The sequence below is a fragment of the Vulpes lagopus genome, chromosome 8, assembly GCF_018345385.1.
Source record: "Vulpes lagopus strain Blue_001 chromosome 8, ASM1834538v1, whole genome shotgun sequence".
Taxonomy (NCBI): Eukaryota; Metazoa; Chordata; class Mammalia; order Carnivora; family Canidae; genus Vulpes; species Vulpes lagopus.
The window spans coordinates 19,447,361-19,468,112 of record NC_054831.1 but is presented as its reverse complement, the minus strand read 5'-3'; the positions used below and the strand labels follow the sequence as shown (position 1 = coordinate 19,468,112).

Below are 20,752 nucleotides of genomic sequence, written 5' to 3'. Positions count from 1 at the left end.
CAGGAATCACATTAGGGTCATAGCAGTGGTGCTGTGGGACATGTAGAATTATAGAAAGGTTTCTGAGAGGTACCTGGAAGGTAGTGATGCGCTGGATGTGGAAAAGAGGAACCAAGGAAGATCAATAGGTAGTTGTCCTGAACAACTGGATGATGATGACATGTACTACAAGAGCAAAGTGGGCTGGAGGATCTGATGGGGAGGAGAAATCTACAACTTGGCTGTGGCCCAAGTGAAGATGTTGAACAGGCAACTGTATACCTATATCTGGAGTTCTAGGAAGCTCTGGGCCAAAGTTAAGACATTTGGAAATTCAGTCTACAGCTGATGCTGGAAGCTGTGGGAAGGGATCGGGTCCTTAAGGAAAGCAAAGAGAAGGGGGCAGAGGGGAGCCTTGGGGGCACGCACTCAAGCATTTTTGAGGAAAAACTAGAAGAGGGGTGGGATCAGCACTTGAAACATAAAGGGAATAACCAACAACACAGAAGGAAAATCAGGTCGGGATGGAATCCCAGAAACCAAGGGAAGAAAGCGTTTCAAGGAGGGAGGTGTCGAACACATCAAAACCTGAAGAAAGGCTGAGGAAGATGTAAACTTAGATTTAATCTTTGTCTTGGCAAGGTGTAGGACATTTGGGACCAACAGTGACAAGAGTCTTCTTGATGGGAGTGGTAGAAACCAAAGCCTAATTGGAGTAGCTAGAGGTAGCAGAAAGGATGAAAGGAAGTGGAGCAAGACAGAACAGACAAATGCTCACAGCACTCTGCTATGATGAAGAGGCACAGAAATGGGATGCCATGGAGATCTAGAAGGAGTTAAAGAAAGATATGAAAATCTGTTTGTACTAGTGGAAAATCACCCAAAAGAAAAGGATAACATAATTGCAAAAGAAAAATAAGTTCAGAATGACCTATGTGGTCACAGTAATATAAATACTTGAATACTTATATAACTCAACTACTAGAAAGTTGTAGAGGATAGGCAGAACATTTGTGTACGTATGATAAAAAACAGAATGAAGAAAGCAGGCTTATTCTCCATCATCCACAGTGGGAAGACAAGTTAATGCCTTTACACTGAAAGATTAAGTAGTAGCAATTAGGCAAAAATAAAAGGCATCCAGATCAGAAACAAACAGGAAAAACTGTCGCTATTTGCAGATGGCATATTAAATATGGGAAACTAAAAGACTCCACCAAAAAACTGTTAGAATAAATGACTTCAGTAAAGTTGCAGGATACAAAACTAACAAACATCTGTTGTGTTTCCAGCTGCTAATAATGAACTAATAGAAACTGAAATTAAGAAAACAATTGCATCAAAAGAATTAAAACAGCTAGAAATAAATTTAACCAAGGAAGTAAAAGACCTGTACATGGAAAATCATAAGAAACTGATGAAAGAAATTGAAGACATAAACATACAGAAAACGATTCTGTGCTCATAGACTGGAAGAATTTCATTAAAATACTGTACTACCCACTACCCAAAGCAGTCTACAGATTCAATGCAATCACTATCAAAATTCCAATGGCATTTACCAACACATATAACAAACGATCCTAAAATTTGTATGGGATCGTCATAAAAGATCATAAATAGCCAAAGCAATCTTGGGAAGTTCTAGAGAACAAGAGCTGGAAGCATCATGTTCCCTAATTTCAAATTATATTACAAAGCAATAGTCATCAAAAAAGTATGGTATTGGCATAGAAATGGACACACAGAAAAATGGAAGAGAACAGACAGCCCAGAAATAAATCCACACATGAATGGTCAATCAACTAACCGAAGACAAAAGAGCCAAGAAAACCCAATAGGGAAAGAACAGTCCATGGGGAAAACTGGATAGCCATGTGCATAACAATGAAACTGAACCACTACCTTACACGATACACAAAAACCTCAAATGTTTGAAAGACTTGAAAGATATGAAACCATAACAATCCTTAAACAGGTAGTGAGCTCCTTTTTTTTTTTTTTTTTTTTTTTTAAGATTTTATTTTTTTATTCAGGAGAGACACAGAGAGAGAGAGAGAGGCAGAGAGAGAAGCAGGCTCCATGCAGGGAGCCTGACGTGGGACTCGATCCGGGGTCTCCAGGATCACGCCCTGGGCAGGCACTAAACTGCTGAGTTACCCAGGATGCCCAGGTAGTGAGCTCCTTAACATCAGTCTTGCCAAGGAGTTTTTGGATTTGACACCAAAAGCACAAGCAACAAGTGAAAATAAGTAACTGCTATTTCCTACAGTAAACTAAAAAGCTTCTGTATAGTAAAGGACACCATCAACAAAACAAGAAAACAACCTACTGGATAGGAGAAAATATGTGCAAATCACATTCTGATAAAGGGATGATATAAAAAAAATAAAGAATTCATATAACTCAATGACAAAAAAGCAAGCAATCTATTTTAAAAATGAGATCCGAATCGACATTTTTCCAAAGACGACACAGATGGCCAACAGACATGTGAAAAGATGCTCAACATCACTCATTATCAGGGAAATGCAAAACAAAACCCAATGAGATACTATCTCATACTTGTCAGAATGGCTGTTATCAAAAAAATAAGCCATAATAAGTGTTGGCAAGGGTATGAAGAAAAGGGAACCCTCATGCACTGTTGGTAGGAATGTGAATTGGCACACCCACTATGAAAAACAGTACGGAGATTCCTCAAAAAATTCAAAGTAAAACTACCGTATGATCCAGCACTTCTACTTCTGAGTATTTACGCAATGAAAATGAAAACACTAAACATACCCCCATGTTCACTGCATCATTATTTGCAATAGCCCAAATAGGAAAAAACCTAAGTAGGAGCTACAGAAGTTAAGGACCTGAGGCTGCTGGGATGGTGGATGATCATCCATGTCCTTACTGAGATATTTAAGATGAAGGCAAGGGTAGTAGGGGAAAGATGGAGAGCCAATGTCCTTCAATTTTTCTCTAAAATGTTTTCTTTCTGAAACAGAAGGTGGAGGGGTGCCTAGGTGGCTCAGTTGGTTAAGCATCTGCCTTCAGCTTAGGCCATGATCCCAGGGTCCTGGGATTGATCCTGGGATCAAGGCCAACATTGCTGAACAGGGAGTCTCCTTCTCCATCTCCCACCGCTTGGTGTCGCTCACTCTTTCTTTCATAAACAATATCTTTAAAATAAATAAAAAAATAAAAACAGAAGGAAGAGAATATAAGAATTATTTAAGCATAAAGGCCCTTACACTTTACAAAAAGAAAAAATAAGTCTTAACAGTATATTCACAAAAAGATTTCAGTAAATAAGAACATGTAATATTATTTATGCAGTCAATAAATTTCTTGGGCAAGGAACGAACAGATACAGTGAGAACTGAAAGAGTAGAGCCACTAAGGGTATTTACTCTGGAGGCAAATCTCCAAAAGTCAAAGGATAGCGCTAATTATCCAGAATAACTGCTCAAGTAAAAAGCACTTACTTTTAACGATGCTAGATACTAGAGCTATATATTCAAGAATTCTTTTAATACATAGAATCATATGACATGGGTGTGGGGTGTTTTCATAAATATATATATATACACACACACACACACACACACTCTTAGAAAAGAAAATCAGTGCTCGCTTCGGCAGCACATATACTAAAAAAAGAAAAAAATCAACAGCAGATATGGCAGGTCAACAAGCAAAAATGGACTTAGGTCAGAGAAAGCTGAAACCAACAGGGACTCTCTAGGGCCCCCTTACAACAGGAGCAAGCCAAGCTGCTGCAGACCCTCAGAAAGGTTCAGGCATCTAAAGCATCAGATATTTCTGAAAACCAGGGTAAAGGACAGGACTCAAAACAGGAACACTGAAACTCTATCATTAGCACTTGAACCCACAGACCTCTCCATAAATAAGAAAGACCTTTATATTTTGAAGAAAACACAGAGACTTAAGATTCCATGAGATTGAGAACTCCACAAACATCCTTTTTCCTCTGGGCTGCCAACATGCCATCCAGACTGAGGAAGACCCAGAAACTTTGGGGCCACGTGAGCCATGGCCACGGCCGTGTCGGCAAGCACCGGAAGCACCCAGGAGGCCAGGGTAATACTGGTGGCATGCATCATTACAGGATTAACTTTGACAAATATCACCCAGGTTACTTTGGAAAAGTCGGTATGAGACATTACCACTTAAAGAGGAACCAGAGCTTCTGCCAAACTGTCAACCTTTATAAACTGTGGACCTTAGTCAGTGAGCAGACATGGGTAAATGCCGCCAAAAACAAGACTGGAGCTGCTCCTATTATCGATGTGGTGCGACTGGGCTACTACAAAGTTTTGGGAAAGGGAAAGCTCCCCCAAACAGCCTGTCATCGTAAAGGCCAAATTCTTCAGTAGAAGAGCTGAGGAGAAGATAAAGGGTGTGGGGGGTACCTACGTTCTAGTAGTTTGTTGAAGCCATGTAGGGGGAGGTTCATTACATGCTAACAAATGCTTTTCAAAAAAAAAAAAAAAAGAGAGAGAGAGAGAACTCCACAAACAGCTAAGGATAGGAGGGTCTGCACTGACAGAGCCTGTCCAAGTCTTCTCAATGAACAGTTAGGCTTCTGGTCATTTTTGACACTTGACTTCCAGAGTCCTAGGGCTCAGGTTTATATCTGCAGAATTCCTTTCAGAGAAAAACAGACCTGCCAAAAGAAAATAGCCACAGGATTCTGATACTTGGGAGTTCTTCCAATGAAAAGTGGCCACATCTACATAAATATCCACCAGTGAACAAAACCAGGCCATGCACATTGAGCTCCCAGTCAAGTTTTTAAAGTGTCTCGCTTTAAAAAATGAAGAGTATCAAGGATCACCAGACATCAAAAGATTTCAGCATGAGACAGAGCCTGAACTAATCAGGTAGGAAAATGGAACCTGAAGGCAAAGAGATCCTGCAACAGGAGGAAATATACATCCATAAAAATATCACATCCCCAAGAGCCCACAATATTCTTTAATACCAAGAACAGAGCTTCACAAATGAAAAAGCAGGCCATTCAAGAAATAGGGAGTCAAAATATGTGTTGAATGAATGAACGAATAGGATTCTTCAATTCTAGAAGCTAAAATACGATGGAGCAATGCCTTCAAAATCTTGATGGAGAATATGTGCAACCTAGATTTCTATACCAATACAAGCCATAATCCAAATGTGCTAGTAGAATAAACTTCATCATATATACAGAGGTTCCAGAAAAATGAGATAGTAAACCAAAAAGAGAGAGAGAGAGAGATGAGGTCAGGGAGACAGAATATCGAAACATAAGGGAATCACTAAGGATGGTGAAAGCAAGTCACAAAATGACAGCTATCCAGCAGACCCAGATGACAACCAAGCCAAGGAAGATAGAGAACATCCAGGAAAAAGAAAAGAATCCACAGGCTCTTAAGGTTTGCAGATCTGTCAATGTTTGAGGATGAGATTATGCAGTAACTTAAGAGACTAAACCAAAAAATAACAAGTCATTAACTAGAGTAAAAACAAAAGTTGTGGAAGAAAACAAATGGGACCATCGTATACTACCCAGCTTATGAAAAATATCTACATGGTTGAGTAACACACAAAGTCCTAATATTAACAAAAATTGTTTTTTGTTTAAATTGTACCTAGTCTCATCAATCAGACAACCAAAAGAAATAAAAGGCATCTGCATTGGCAAAGTCTAAGTCAAGCTCTCCACTCCTTGCAGATGACATGATACTCTGTGGAAAACCAAAAGACTCCACCCCCAAATTGCTAGAACTCATACAGGAATTCAGCAAAGTGGCAAGATATAAAAATAATGCACATGAATCAGTTGCATTTCTATATATTAATGATGAGATGGAAGAAAGACAAATTAAGGAGTCCATCACATTTACAATTCCATCAAAAACCGTAAGATATCTAGGAATAAGCCTAACCAAAGAGGCCAAGGATCTACTCAGAAAAGTATAGAACGCCCATGAAAGAACCTAAGGAAGACACAAAGAAAGGGAAAAATGTTCCATGCTCACAGTTTGGAGAACAAATATTGTTAAAATATCTGCTACCTAGAGTAATCTATACATTCAGTGCAATCCCTATCAAAATACCATTTACATTTTTCACAGAGCTGGAACAAATAATCCTAAAATTTGTATGGAACCAGAAAACCCCGAATAGCCAAAGCAACATTGAAAAAGAAAACCAAAGCTGGTGGCATCACAATTCTGGACTGCAAGCTTTATTATAAAGCTGTAATCATCAAAACACTTTGGTATTGGCACAAAAGCAAACACATAGATCAATGGAACAGAATAGAGAACCCAGAAATGTACCTTCAACTCTCTGGTCAACTAATCTTCAACAAAGCAGAAAGGAATATCCAATGGAAAACAGTGCTGGGGAAACTGGACAGCCACATGCAAAAGAATGAAATGACCATATTCTTACACCATGCACAACAATACACTTAAAATGGCTGAAAGACCTAACGTGGGACAAAAATTCATCAAAATCCTAGAGGAGAACACAGGGAGCAACCTCTGTGACCTCAGCCGCTGCAGCTTCTTGCTAGACATGTCTACAAAAGCAAAAATCAACTATTGGGACTTCATCAAGATAAAGTTTTTGCACAGCAAAAGAAACAATTGACAAAACTGAAAGACAACTAACAGAATGGGAGAAGATATCTGCAAATGTCTTATAAAGTAAAAGGGCCAAAGCCTATAAAGAACTTATCAAAGTTAACAACCAAAAAACAAATAATCCAACCAAGAAATAGGCAGAAGACATGAACAGATACTTCTCCAAAGCAGACATACAAATGGCCACAGACACATGAAAAAATGCTCACTCAGCATCAGGGAAATACACATCAAAACCACGAGATACCACCTGACACTGGTCAGAATGGCTAAAATCAACAGATACAGAGAAAGGGGAACACTCTTATGCTGTTGGCGGCAACACAAGTTGGTACAGACACCCTGGAAAACAGAATAGAGATTCCTCAAAAAGTTGAAAATAGAGTTACTCTACGACCCAGCAATTGCACTACTATGTATTTACCCCAAAGATATAAATGTAGTGATCAAAAGGGGCACCTGCAGCTCAATGTTCATAGCAGCAACGTCCACAATAGCCAAACTATGGAAAAAGCCCAGATGTTCATTGACAGATGAATGGATAAATACGTGGTTTACTACTCACCACTACACACACACAATGAACTACTTACTTAGCCATCAAAGAATGAAATCTTGCCATTTGCAACCATGTGGATGGAACTAGAGGGTGTTATGCTAAGCAAAATAACTCAGACAATTATCATACGATTTCACTCATATGTGGAAGAAACAATGCAGAGAATCATAGAGAAAGAGGGGAGAAAATAAAGCAAGCTGAAATCAGAGGGAGACAAACCATAAGAGACTCTTAATCATAGGAAATTGAGGGTCGCTGGAAGAGGAGGAGTGGGGTAACTGGGTGATGGACGTTAAGGAGGGCATGGGATGTGATGAGCTCTGGGTGTTACATAAGACTGATATATCACTGACCTCTACCTCTGAGACTAATAATACACTATACGTTAATCGAATTTAGATAAAAAAAGAAAAAATTGTAATTGTATTGGAACGATGGGGACAAGGGATCGTGTTAGGATAACTAGAGCTAAGAGGTATAAGAGAGCAAAATCCTTACTTTTCACAGAAATAATTACAATAACAGTAAATCTAAAGCATACCATGTTCCAAGCACAGGTCTAAGTACTTCACCTCTACTAATTTAATCACCCTCTTTAAAAATCTTGCTATTATCATCACCTCCATTTTATATGAGAGAAAACTGCAACAAATTAAGTAACTTGAAGCACTTCGCTGGCTCAGTCCATAGAGCACCACCCAACTCTTGATCTCAGGGTTATAAGGTGGAGCCCCACAATGGGTATAAAGATTACGTTAAAAAAAATAAAATTTGAATAAAAAGAAATTAACTTTCCAAAGGCACAATTAATTAATAATAAAGCCAGGATCAAACCTCAACAAATGGTTCCACAGTCCATGTTCGTATCTACCCAAGAGCAGTTCCTAGGAAGTCTTTACACTCTTAAAAATTAAGAGATCACCAAAGGATCTCTTAGTTCATGTGCATTATAGCTATTGAAATTATTTATTAGCCTTTTCAGAATTGTGGCTATTCTTCCTTTAATGAAACACAAAATTCAATGAAGATTTCCTAAAGGTTAGCTGCAACATCAAATATGAAATCCTATGAACTTTTTGTATTGTTATGTTAAAATCTGTGAGACTCTTGCAATTTGAGGGTATTTTGTGCACGCACTAGTCATTAGGAAAATACTGGTTCACTTCGTTATGCAAATCTTCCAATGTTGACACCTGTTATTACATAATATCAAAAAATCACATTCATTAATATGGCCACTGATCTTATTAGAAAAGTCTAGCTACTGGGAAGTTCTCAAGCTCATGGTGCTGTACAGAAGTATTCCAAAGTTCTGACTTTCTCCTGAAAACTCAAGCTTTTTCATTAATAATAAATATTTCAGTTTTTCCTTTAAAGGGCACGTTCACTGTTCATTTTTGAGAAAATGTTCGCAATCCCAGGTCTAACCATGATGTCAGTCATTCAAGTAAAAATGCCATTCTATGAAAAAAACACAGGCAGAGTTCAGCTCACAGCTCAAAACAATCATACACACGATTTTTTTCAAAACATCCATCATACTTCTGTACGTACTTTGGAAGTGCCTGATGCAGAATTCCCATTGCATCACACATGATACTCAAGGGTGGAGAATTAATAAAATTTACAGTTTTCACTGCATCCCCAAGGATATTAAGTGAACCTGGCATTATCATTTCCCGTGAAGGCTTAGCAGTGTGGAATAAACTGACAGCATGGTGCCATGAGTTTGACCGACTGTTGCTTCTGCAATGTGAGTGCAAACATCAACATAGTGGAAAAAGGCTCAGTGCTTTCACAAAAACCCTGTTTAACCTCTTAGATCTCTTGAATGGACTCAGGGATCCCCAAGGATGGGCAGATAATCTCTGAGAACCACCGTACGATGCAGCCTTGTGCATAGCATCTAAAACTGAAAAATAGAGAAGTGGCAATGTAAGTACATTTTAAAATAGGAAGGCCAATACCAAAAGAGACAATAAGTGGTTGTCCTTCAAGAAGGGGAAGCATTAACTGTGTCTTTCATAGTAACCCTTGTACACTATTTGACTTTTTAGGAACACGTGTTATTCTGAAAAAAAAATCCACAAAAAACATCTACATCCTTTCTCATCAGCAGACAAGTACTTTTTTCCTTTTTGAAAGTCTATCCCAAATGTTTTGTCCTGGGGGATTTCTTACCCCTACATGCCAATATGTTATAGTAAAAAAAAAATTAAGACACTTACAGGTATTAAAAGAAAAAGACTGAAAAACACTGCTTCACTTCATTAGAGAGAAAAACATTAAATGGCCAAAAAAAAAAAAAAAAACCAAAAAAAAAAAACCAAAAAGCCCTGCAAAATGAAATAGCTCCTCTAGAAAACTATTTCTATCCAGGATTTCCTAATTCTTAACATGGCCATATTCAACCTCACCATAAACGCTAACTCAACACTCTCTGTAAGACAGAAAATATTTCTCCAGATCCAAAAGAGATGAAATGCACAAGAAGGTGGAAACACCTTAAGAAAGCTTTGTAACAAAATGAAACATTCTCCCCAGAAGAATTCATGACTGAACTTAGAAGAGTATCATACCGGAAAAGGGGAATTCTGTGTCAAAGGGGATTTCTCTGCATTCTTTAAACTCCGCTGCCGAGCAATGAAACGGATAAGATGGTTTGTTTCAGGGGAGCCCCGGGCACCAATTGTAGAGCGTCGTCTGGATTTTTTAAGGTAGGATGATGACTTTCCTATAACGAAAATTCTCATTTAAATTGGAACAAAACAAGGCAATCATCAGTAATCATGTACTGAATTCCCTGTATCATACCAGCCAAAGAGAGAACATGATAAACACCTATTACAGAAATCTAAAAAGAGAATTACAGGCAATATTATTTACAAACAAGTAATTGAATAGGGCTGTCGATTGATTTATTCCACACTTCTGAAAGTGTCTAGCACAAAGCATTGATCAGATAGTTATGGAATGAACATGTGAATACGTTTTAATAGTTATCATTTTTGTTTCCTATGTCCTGCTCACAGGGATGGGTAATGGCTTGCTCTGGACCAAGAACTTCTCTTTTTTTCTGAATTAGTTCATCTTATCCCCAAGAACTGAGAGGAAAACACGCACTTAGGCACATGTACCCTCATGTTCTCAATTCTTCAAGGTAATTTGTTACTCTGAGATAGCAATCTACCTTCTGCATACTACACTGAATTCTGGCCATATGCTGATGAGCACAAAATAATTCCAAGTTTTGTTTTGTTTTGTTTTTTTAAGATTTTATTTTTTTATTCGTGAGACAGAGGCAGAGGGAAAAGTATGCTCCATGCAGGGAGCCCGATCCCGGAAGTTTGGAATCATGCCCTGAGCCAAAGGCAGATGCTCAACTGCTGAGCCACCCAGGCGTGCCTTGTTTGTTTGTTTGTTTTTTAAGGCTTATGAATAATGTTCTTGACAAGGGAACACAGAATGGCATGGCACTGTGGTGTTGTCCAAATCATGTATTATCTAATGGGTCCTCTAACTTTCCAGCCTTCTATCACCCTCCATTTCTTAAGGCTGTTCTCCAAATTAATTCCATTTCCACGTTTGTTTCATCTCTAGCTAAATCAGACTTCACGGGTGAATTTCACCTCCACTCCTTGAAGATAAGCCCCAGTGAATTTTCTGTTCGTGATTTTCAAAGAGGCACACCCCAATCTTTCTTCACTGCTCTTCTCCTTTCCCTTATTTTTGTCATTCGTAAGTATAAAATTCAAAACTAGAGTATACAGAGTCCTAATCCCAAGTGTGAGGTCAAAAAGTGACTCTCGTATGGATTCCTTTCCAGTCTGGGAAACCGAGCACACTGCTCAACCTTATGGCTCTGAGCGCCCTGGGGACCTGGTATTCTGCTATATGTTAGGTGCACTGCACATGTTCACAGAAATCTCCCTAATCAAACAGTTTGCAGCGTCAAAGTAATGAGATAGAGCAGATGAACAAAACAGAGTCGTATTGAAGTTATTTTTGAAGTTTAAAAGCACCGCAACAGAATGACAACCTCTCTTACCTGAAGAGTTCTTTACAAAGCTTTCAGGCGTAATTCCCAATTGCTCTACTGTTACCGTGGAAAAGTCCAAAGGTGTCTTGAAAGTATCTGCTGTGCAATCACTAGGAAACACATCAGGTGTATGCTTCTGAGGAGTTACGAGACTCCCACTCCCCAAAATGAAAGAGGTATCTTCTGCAACTGACAACATACGGTGAGGGCTAAACATCATTAGGCAAACGAACGCCTAATCCTTACATTTCACAAGGAGGCAAGAGATCACTACATACCAGCATCAGGAATAGCAGGCTCCTTGGCTTCAAGAGGCTCACGACTGTCCTTTGAGTTGGTATCCATCTAAAAAAAAAAAAAAAAGAAATAACCCCATTCCATTAACGTGATTCGATCAAGACTAAATCCTAACACAACCTATATAGGCATGAAAAGAGACGTCGAGAGGGTATCTTGAGAACTTAAAAAAAAAAAGAGAGAGAGAGAGAGATGGAGGAAACTGCTGTTGGGGATCAAACAAAGCAGACCCCACACTAGAAGTCATGGCTTTTCAACCGTGGCGAACATCTGCATCGTCTAGGGATTCGGTTAAAAGACCCAGCTTTGCGGATTCCCATGGAGTAGGTCTGGCCGGGCTCCAGGCAACCTGCACTTTAGAAAGCACGCGGGGCACCGGGCTCAGGGCGCAAAGGGACGCCCGCGTCCGCGGAGCGGAGGGAGGAAGACCACGCCCCAGGCCGCCGCTCTACCTCTCACTCGCGCAGCCTGGCTCTGCTCCCGCCGGGCTTATCTGCAACGCTCCCCCGCAGGCCGAGTGTCGAGCAGCCGCCGACGGTTCGCTCGAGAAGGCGACTCCCGGACGCCAAAGGCTGCCTCGTCAGGCCCGGGGACCCCCGACCCCCGCGGCCCGCTCCCCGCCGCCGCCCGCCGCCCGCCGCCAGATTCAAATCGCCAGCCCCGCCCCCTGGCACCGGCGTTGCCCCCGCGAATCTCTACGCCGCCTCTGTCCACACGTGTCCTCGCACACCCCGCACTCTCCCGGGCCTCTACCTCGTCGTCCCGGCACCCGGAGGGGCTTCGTGAGCTCAAGAGAGGCCCCCGCTAGCTGCGGGGGGACGCCCCGACCGCAGAGCCCCGACTGCTGCCCCGCACCCGAGGGGACTACTTCCCGTGAGAGTCTCGCGGAGGAACCCTTCGGTTAGGTTTAGCCCCGCCCCCCGCGCTTTTCAATTGGACGCTGCGAACTTCGAAAAGAATCATTGGGCCAATCCTGGCAGGACGACGGGCGGGCTCTTGCCCAATCATCCAGTCCCGACGGCAGCCGTTTCGTCCGCGGTTTCCGAGAGTGGGAAGCGGCGACCGCGACTCGTGTGCGTCCCCGCCAGCGCTCCGCCTCTTTCCCTCCAGCCCCGCCCCCCTATGCAAATGAGCGCTACCTGGTGTTGGGTTTGCGCGTGCTCAGTAACGCCTCGAGGCGCCGCTCGGCTGCAGGTTGTGCTGATTGGCTGATAACCCTTCCCGTCTGCAAGACAGCAACCTCTCTTCCCTCCCTCCACCTGGGCTGGGTTAGGATGAGCCCACCCAATGCAGGGCGGTGATTGGCTGAGTCCTGGCCGGAGCTGCCGCGTGATTGGTGGAGCCTAGAGTCAGTCCGGGAGAGGTGGGGGAAGGGTCCCAGGCTGGCTGAGGAGCCCAGGGGCGGGGTGGGAAGGAGGACCGGCCGAGCCAGGGGTGTGGGACCGGGAGTGCGTGCTAGTGTGTCTCCCTCAGAGAAGGAAGGTGGCGAAGGGAGGAGAGTCCGCGTGGGTGGAGGGAGGGGAAGGGCGGGAGAAGAAGAAGGTGGGAGGAGAGCCAGGTGGGAGGGTGGCGACTCACTCAGGACCCAGTGGGGGCAGCGCGATGAGGCGGGTGACCCTGTTCCTAAACGGCAGCCCCAAAAATGGAAAGGTAAGGGGGTCGCCTGGCCGGGAGAGGGCAGCGCAGCCCGGGGCGGCCGGCGGGGCAGAGGGCTGAAGTTGGGGAGAGGGGCCGGGCGGGGGGCGTGCGCCGCGGCGGGGGGCGCCCGCGAGGGGAGCGGCGGGTCCGCGCGGCCTCCTCCCCGCCCGCGGGGCCGCCGGCCCCAGCCCGCCCCTCGGCGCCCCCGCCGCCCCCGCCGCCCCGGGGGCCGCGGCGGGTCAGCTCGTGCCGTGCGGCTCCCACGTCCAGGTGCGCGTCCTGCAGCGCGGGGGGCGGGGCGGGGCGGGGGCGGGCCGCCGTCCCGCCGGCCCCCTTGGCGCCTCGCCCCCGGCGACCCCCGGCGACCCCGCCGCCCCCGGCTCCAGGAGGGCGCTCGCTCGCTGCCACCTTCGTGCTGAGTAATGCTCTGCCCCAGAAAGTGAGAGGTGAGCGACCGAGGCAGACGCGGAAGGTAGAAGGAGGAGGCTTGAAACGGCTTTATGTATGGGGGGGGGGGGGGGTACGGTATTCTTCTACCCTAGGTGCATGAGCAGAATGAGGACGAGGGACGTTTCCTGGACGGGGTTGTCCCACCTCGGTCTTCTGGGCGCCCTCAGCCCCGCCGCCGCCAAACTTAACGTGCTCACTTTTCTATTTCGCCTCGTTTTTTTTTTTTTTTAAGTTCCCTAGGGATTGTCACAGTAGACCAGAAGTGGGTTGATTGGACACGACTCGTTGCTGAGTTAGGCCTTTGTTGAGGGTGTGGTACCAAATATTTGCCCGCCCCCCCCCCCCCCCCCACAGGCTGAAGCAAGCCAAAAGGAATCCTGTTCCTTCTCAGTCTCTTGCCCCACCCATGAAAGTTCGGCTCCCTTTGGAAAATTTGAGTATCCAAAGCAGACATTTATGATGTGGCTAAATGACAGCTACAAAGGACTGTGCCTTACAGGCTAAGGTGAAGGTAAATTGGCCTCACTGGAGTATTGGCCAGAATACGGTACTTTATTTCCCGCATACTTTGGAAACATTACGTCTTTAAATAGTGTGATTGTGCCCCAGTATTTTAGAAAAAAAAAAAAAGGCTTTCCAGCTACTCTGAGATTTTAAATAAATCTGCTCCAAAAATTTGAACCACGGTCTAGTGTGTTGACTATAATTTTCTGATGTTTCTGAGTGTGGAGATCTAATAACCTTAAGAACGACTGGCATGTATTCAAGTTCTTGAGTTTTCATAAATGTTACTTCTCAAGACTGACTTCTGACATCAACGTTTTCTAAACCTGTTTCGTTAGCTACTGATAATCTAAAACTTCTATTGGTACTGGGGGAAAAAAACTTCGTATATCCAGACGGTTGTAATATGTTCTCAAAAACAGACCTTTGACATTTTTATCCAGCATCTCTTTGTTCCTCTCTAAAAGACAAGATGTTTAGACCAAGTCATAGATATTTGACTATGCGGTAACTCTCCTCTGAAACCACTGAATTTTGTTCTTTCAAAGCTTGGCTGTGTTAGTCTTACCATATATATATTTTTAAGTTATCTGGTTTTGACTAGGGTAGGTTAGCCTTTTTTTTAAATAAAATTGTACTTGTTTAAAAAAAATAAGTTGTGCTTGTTTTAAAAATATTTTCTAGGGAATCTCAAAAGATTGGGAAAATTACATCTCAAGTAAATACAGATAAATATGTTTATACTAGTAGTAAAGATCATACGAAGATCCAAGCTGGGGCAGCCCTGGTAGCTCAATGGTTTAGCGCAGCCTTCAGCCCAGGGCCTGATCCTGGAGACCCAGGATCAAGTCCCATGTCGGGCTCCCTGCATGTGTCCTGCTTCTCTCTCTGCCTATGTCTCTGCCTCTGTTTCTCTCTCTGTGTTTCTCATGAATAAATAAAATCTTAAAAAAAAAAAAAATCCAAGTTGGAAAATTACCAGTATGATTCAATAATAGTAAAAACAAGTTATACTATAATCCTTACTACTCAGAAAACATACTCTATGCCAAAGTTCTATTTCCTTTCCTCTCTTTCCAGCTGATTAAAAAATATATATGTACTATAATTACTCTTGTGTGACAAAAGAGTCCAGAATAATACATAACAGGTTACATGTTTGTATAAATAACATGACTAAGCCAGAATTGGCGTGATCATGACATGACGTTCATGAAAAACATGCTGAAACAGAGCACTACCATTAGAGTTTGATATTGGGATATCTTTCGCTTCCATTATCTCCTTCTTGACCAAGCTTCTATTTTTTCTTCTCGGTCAAAAGATGAGTATCCGTTTTGTCAAATAGGTTTCCCTATTGTAATGCTTCTTCAGTGGTTGCCAGACTGGGCCATAAAGCCTGGGCTTGGAGAGACACAGAGATACTGCAGGGAACTACATCATATGCTTTCCGTGACTTTTCTGTATACTGAATAAACATAAGTGTAACTAGTGCATGCTTCGATGTTGTAGAGAGGGCTGTGCATTTTCTAAACCCGTGCTTTCCATGGTGCAATAGTACACCACAGAGTGTGTGCAAGAGGACCCAGTAGAGTTTTAAGAAGAAATACACTTTTTATATTTTTACTTAGAAATCTAAAATCATTTTAAAATGTGGTTTTTCAGTCAATAAAGACACAAGTGCTTTCAATTACTCAATGTGTCAGGTGGCCTCAGGTCTACTGAGAGAAGGGAGTCTGTTCACATGTGAAAACTACTTCACTGGTTGGTTCTGAATTATGACCTACTGAATTATACAAGTGCATGTTAAGATTTGAATTATCCAGTTTTAACTAAATTAACCTTCACCAAAATGCCAAGTGGCTTTAAAAGATTCTTTCAAAGAAGCTGCAGACTGAAGACTGTTATGTGAACACAAGTAAGCAGTAAGAAAATGGCAGAGCTGCCACTTCTCCAAATATAAACTATGAGATTTAAAAAAAAATGGGGGGTGCCTGGGTGGCTCTGTCAGCTAACCTGCTGCCTTCAGCTTAGGTCATGACCCCAGGACCCTGGGTTAGAGCCATGTATTGGTCTCCCTGCTCAGCCGGGAGCCTGCTTCTCCCTCTCCCTCTGATCCTGCTCTCTCTCAAAATCTTTTTAAAAAATTAAAAAATAGGGCAGCCCGGGTGGCTCAGTGGTTTAGCACCGCCTTTAGCCCAGGGTGTGATCTGGAGACCCAGGATCAAGTCCCACATCAGGCTCCCCACATGGAGCCTGCTTCTCCCTCTGCCTGTGTCTCTGCCTGGCCCCCCTCTCTCTGTCTCTCTCATGAACAAATAAATTTTTTAAAAAAAATAATAAAATTAAAACTTAAAAGAAATGGATATCTGGATCTGAGAAATCAAAAAGTACCATTTTTTTTTTTTTTTTTAAGATTTACCTATTTATTACAAGTGGGGGAGGAACAGAGGGAGAGAATCTTTCAAGCAGACTCCGGAATGAGTGTGGAGCCGGAATTGGGGCTCAGTCCCACTACCCTAAGATCATGACCTGGGCCAAAACCAAGAGTTGGATACTCAACAGACTGAGCCACCCAGCTTCCCCCAAAAGTGCCAAATTTTAAAGAAGACTATTTGAAGTCCTATTTAATAACTACTATTAACAATAAGCTACTCTCCAAGTACATATTGTTCTTTGAAACATTAGCCAATGGTGAGATGAGGTCATCCTAAGTAGCAAGATGTTTAAAAATATTTTCCAACTGATGAAGACAACTTGAGATGTTTTTATTTTCTTTTCTTGTTTGTTTTTAATGTTTAAAATCAGTTTATATTTAGCAGCATTTCACTAAATTTAATGGTAAATAGGGGATTTTTACTGGCCAGTTCCATATTCTAAGTTGATACAAGTCCTCATTTGGGAAATTGTATTTTTTTTTCTAATTGTGGCATAAACTTTATAAATGAGTAAATAAACACACAAATGTTTGAGCACATGCCCAAAAATGTTTTACTGATGGAGTACGCAGTCTAAAACATTTGAAGGCCATAATCCTAAAAAATTGGGATCTTCAAATTTTAGGTTTTTTAGTTGCTCCAAAAGAATCAGTTGTATCCTTTCATCATTTCTCTATATGCCTCAGAATTCTCATTTTTTTCTTTTTAATATTCCCGTAAGTAGCATTAAGGAATTTGAAATGAGGACTCAGACGTCTGACAGTAGTGAGTGGCTTCTGAGTAACCTGATGTCAATTCAAAATTTCTATACATCTTGAATAGAAGTTGCCTTTTTTAACTTCAGAGTATTTATCAGTGGGCTGTGCGAGTCATAGACCTTTTGTACACTGAAATTTAGTACCATCTTTGTATGAGGAACCATGCCATACTTAGGGCAGACATAATGGAATGTGAAATAAAATTCTGTACTGATGTTTACACTCTTTGCCCAGGACATAATTATTTTCTTCTGGCTTTGATATTAGGTCAGAAATACGTTGTTGGTGTTAAGTATCCAGATTTGAATCCATTAAGTTGAAGAAAAGTAAGATCTATGCAATCTTTTCCTATTGAAACCTAAACATTAATAGGAACTTTGCTTTTCAACTTTAAACATTTAAAAAACATATTTGATACATATAAAGAATATTAAAACATATAAAAATTAAGAGGAAAATAATATACCAAGTATCAGTAAACCGGCCACACAATGAAAGAAAAAGTGTATTACCAAAACTTAATGTTCTTGTCCACTTTCCTATCCCCCTGCTTATCCATAAAATCAGCCAGTTTCATGAATGCTGTAGTTTTCTTTGCCATGGTTCTTTTTTTTTTTTTTTAAAGTTTTATTTGGGAAAGAGGGAGAGGTAGAGGAAGAAGGAGAAGCAGACTCCCCACTGAGTGAGGGGCCTGATGCCAGGCTCCATCCCAGGACTCCAGAATCATGACCTGAGCCAAGGCAGACACCCAACCAACTGAGCCACCCAGGCATCCCTCTTTGCCATGTTTCTTTAATAGTTTGGCCACATATATATGTATAACTAACCTATATATTGTTTTGTCATCTTTGGGATATATCCTAAATTGGTGTCATATATAATCTTTTTGGACTTATATTTTTCATTCAATATATTTCTAAGGTTACATCCATAATGTTCTATATACTTTAATTTTTTTCACTGCTTTGTAATAGTTTATTGTATACAAGTACTATCCCATTTTATCTATCTTCCTGTCAGTGGACACTTGGGTTGTTTCTCTGTATTTTGCTATTAAATTGACAGTGTTGCTATGACTGTTCCTGTGTACTTATCGAACTGGTACACACATGCAAGCATTTTTCTAGGGCAGTGGATTGCAAACTTTAGCATGCATTGGGAACAGCTGGAGGAATTGAGAAACCACATTGCTGGGCTATATCCCCAGAGCTTCAGATTCGGTAGATTTGGGATGGGGCTAAGAATTTGAATTTCTAACATATTTCTGGGTGATCCTAACGCTGCCAGTCTAGGGACCAAATTTCTCAGAACCAATGCTTTGATGAATATATATGTAAGTTGTACTAACAGTTCACTTTGAACAACATGGATTTGAACTACATTGGTCCACTATGTGTAGATTTTCTTTTTCAATAAATACACTATAGCCCTATGAATGTATTTTCTTTAGCATACTTTATTGTAAAAATAGAATAACATACAAAATATATATTAGTTGTTTATATTATTGGTAAGGCTTCTGGTTAACAGTAGGCTATTAAGTGTTTGAAGAGTCAAAAATTATATGCGGATTTTTGACTATTCAAGGGAGAGGGAGTTGGCACCCAAAAGCCTGCATTATTCGAGAGTCCAGTGTATTGGGTGTTAGGGTACATTAATGTTTAATTTTTTATAATGTCAAGTTGTTTTTGGAGGCATTGCAGTAATTTATATCCCACTAGCATTGCATAAACCTTGCCACTGATCCACATCCTCTTCAGCACTTGATATTGTCAAACTTTTTAATATTTACTATTTTAATATTTGCCTTCTTAGCTTAGAGTTTAGTTGTTATCTTTTTTAGGAACAAAATAATTGAAAAATATGTGGAATTTAAGAAAATAAAGAGCAAAAGTGTGGGGGTGGGGGAGAGAAGCCAAGAAACAAACTCTTAACTATAGAAAATAAACTGATGGTTTGCCAGATGAGAGGGAGGATGGGTTAAATAGGTGATGGGGATTATGGGGTGCACCTGTGATGAGTAGCCAGTGTTGTGTGCAAGTGTTGAATCACTATATTGTACACTTGAAACTAATATTAAACTATTAACTGGAATTTAAACCCTGCACCAGAAAAAACACCCACCCAATTTTAAATGTGTTAAACTAAAAGTGTAGGTAGAGTAAATTGAATTCTGTGTTTAGTAATTATGATTGGTAGTTTGGTTGGGTAAATCAGCCTGCATAAATTGAGTTAGTATTTATTGATAGTGTATTAGGTAACAGATAACATGGGCATGTAAGAAAAAATGCTTTAGATACTACGTGTGTGGGTTTTAATTTTTAAATTTGAAAATGGTGTTTAAAGGCAAATTAAAACTCACTAAATTAATCTGTCCTCTTAGACATGGTAAAACATTTACTGTCCCATTTGACTGATGGTCTTCACTTGTCTTGGGGTCTGAACTTTAGAAAGGATTAGTAGTAGTATATTATGATGGTCATTAACTTGACTAGAGGCATTTCTCAATTTACTCTATAGAATGCTTCCATTCTAAGTATAGTGCCTCCTTTATTAAATTGGGTAATCACAGTGATGTGGGAACCCCAGGTCCACCCTGGGGGGCATACCACACATAAAGCAAATAGCCTTTCTTAGCATGACCATTTACAAATGATTGGCCTCTTTGAGGTCTAAAATGAGCTTAACATATAACAATTAAACCTCATATGCACGATTTACAAGATTTCCATTGCTGCTTTATCCCCAACAGAGTTGATACATAAAGAAGGATATATAAGGCAGTCTATTAGAGACTTTCTTACCAACTTAAAATCTTTTCCAGGCCTATCACATCTTTTATGTTGGTATATATCTATTTTTAAATGAGATATATCTATTTTTAAATCAGATATTCTGGTTCTGTTTACATGAAAGACATTTTGAATTTTATTTTTGCAATATAATTCCATCTTATTTGTTAATGTGCTTGAGAGAGTAAAGCTAAAGTGATCTAGATAAAAAAACAAATGCCAAGACTGCCCCTAGATGTCAAGTATGTTGGCCCAACTTAAGGGCAATTTTCAAATTTACAGAACTGTAAGATTTTTTGCAATAAGTTCACTGTTTTCTGTAATTGATGGCCCTTTGATTATTTCATTTAAAAGAAAGTATCAATTGCATAACACAGATACATTAAATTTTCATCCATTTTAGGATATGGCTGGTTGAGAGAGAAAAGTTAAAAAAAAATGGGAGAAAGTTGATGTTTTGGCAAGGAGGGGATGATGTCAGGCCAACTAAAGCCATGTAAAGAAATATAAGAAGCAAAAGTCACTTAGAAAATTCTTATATAATAGATACATAATATATATATATATATATATAATAAACTATCACAAGAATGCTGATGTGGGAAAGGATTTTCTTACCCTCCCTGGGTTATTTCCAGGCTACAAAAGTCA

At 40.9% G+C, this 20,752-nt stretch overlaps 1 protein-coding gene and 1 pseudogene across 6 annotated transcripts in view; one reads left to right on the top strand and one right to left on the bottom strand.

Annotated features, from left to right (window-relative positions):
* The window catches only part of CDCA2 (cell division cycle associated 2), a 51,824-nt gene extending 39,070 nt beyond the window's left edge, over positions 1 to 12,754 (bottom strand). For 2 of the 6 annotated variants that reach the window (XM_041764850.1, XM_041764856.1), the window contains exons 1-4: positions 12,661 to 12,754; positions 11,503 to 11,569; positions 11,234 to 11,413; positions 9,765 to 9,919 (exon numbers count right to left, since the gene is read on the bottom strand). In XM_041764850.1, coding sequence (XP_041620784.1) covers positions 9,765 to 9,919; positions 11,234 to 11,413; positions 11,503 to 11,569 — 402 coding nt within the window. In that variant the 5' untranslated portion in view covers positions 12,661 to 12,754. Of the gene's footprint in view, positions 1 to 9,764; positions 9,920 to 11,233; positions 11,414 to 11,502; positions 11,570 to 11,751; positions 11,854 to 11,973; positions 12,171 to 12,274; positions 12,380 to 12,660 lie in introns of those variants that run through there. The other 4 variants (XM_041764853.1, XM_041764855.1, XM_041764852.1 and 1 more) reach the window with 4 other exon arrangements.
* On the top strand, positions 3,978 to 4,428 carry LOC121496950 (annotated as a pseudogene).
* Positions 12,755 to 20,752: the final 7,998 nt, after the last annotated feature.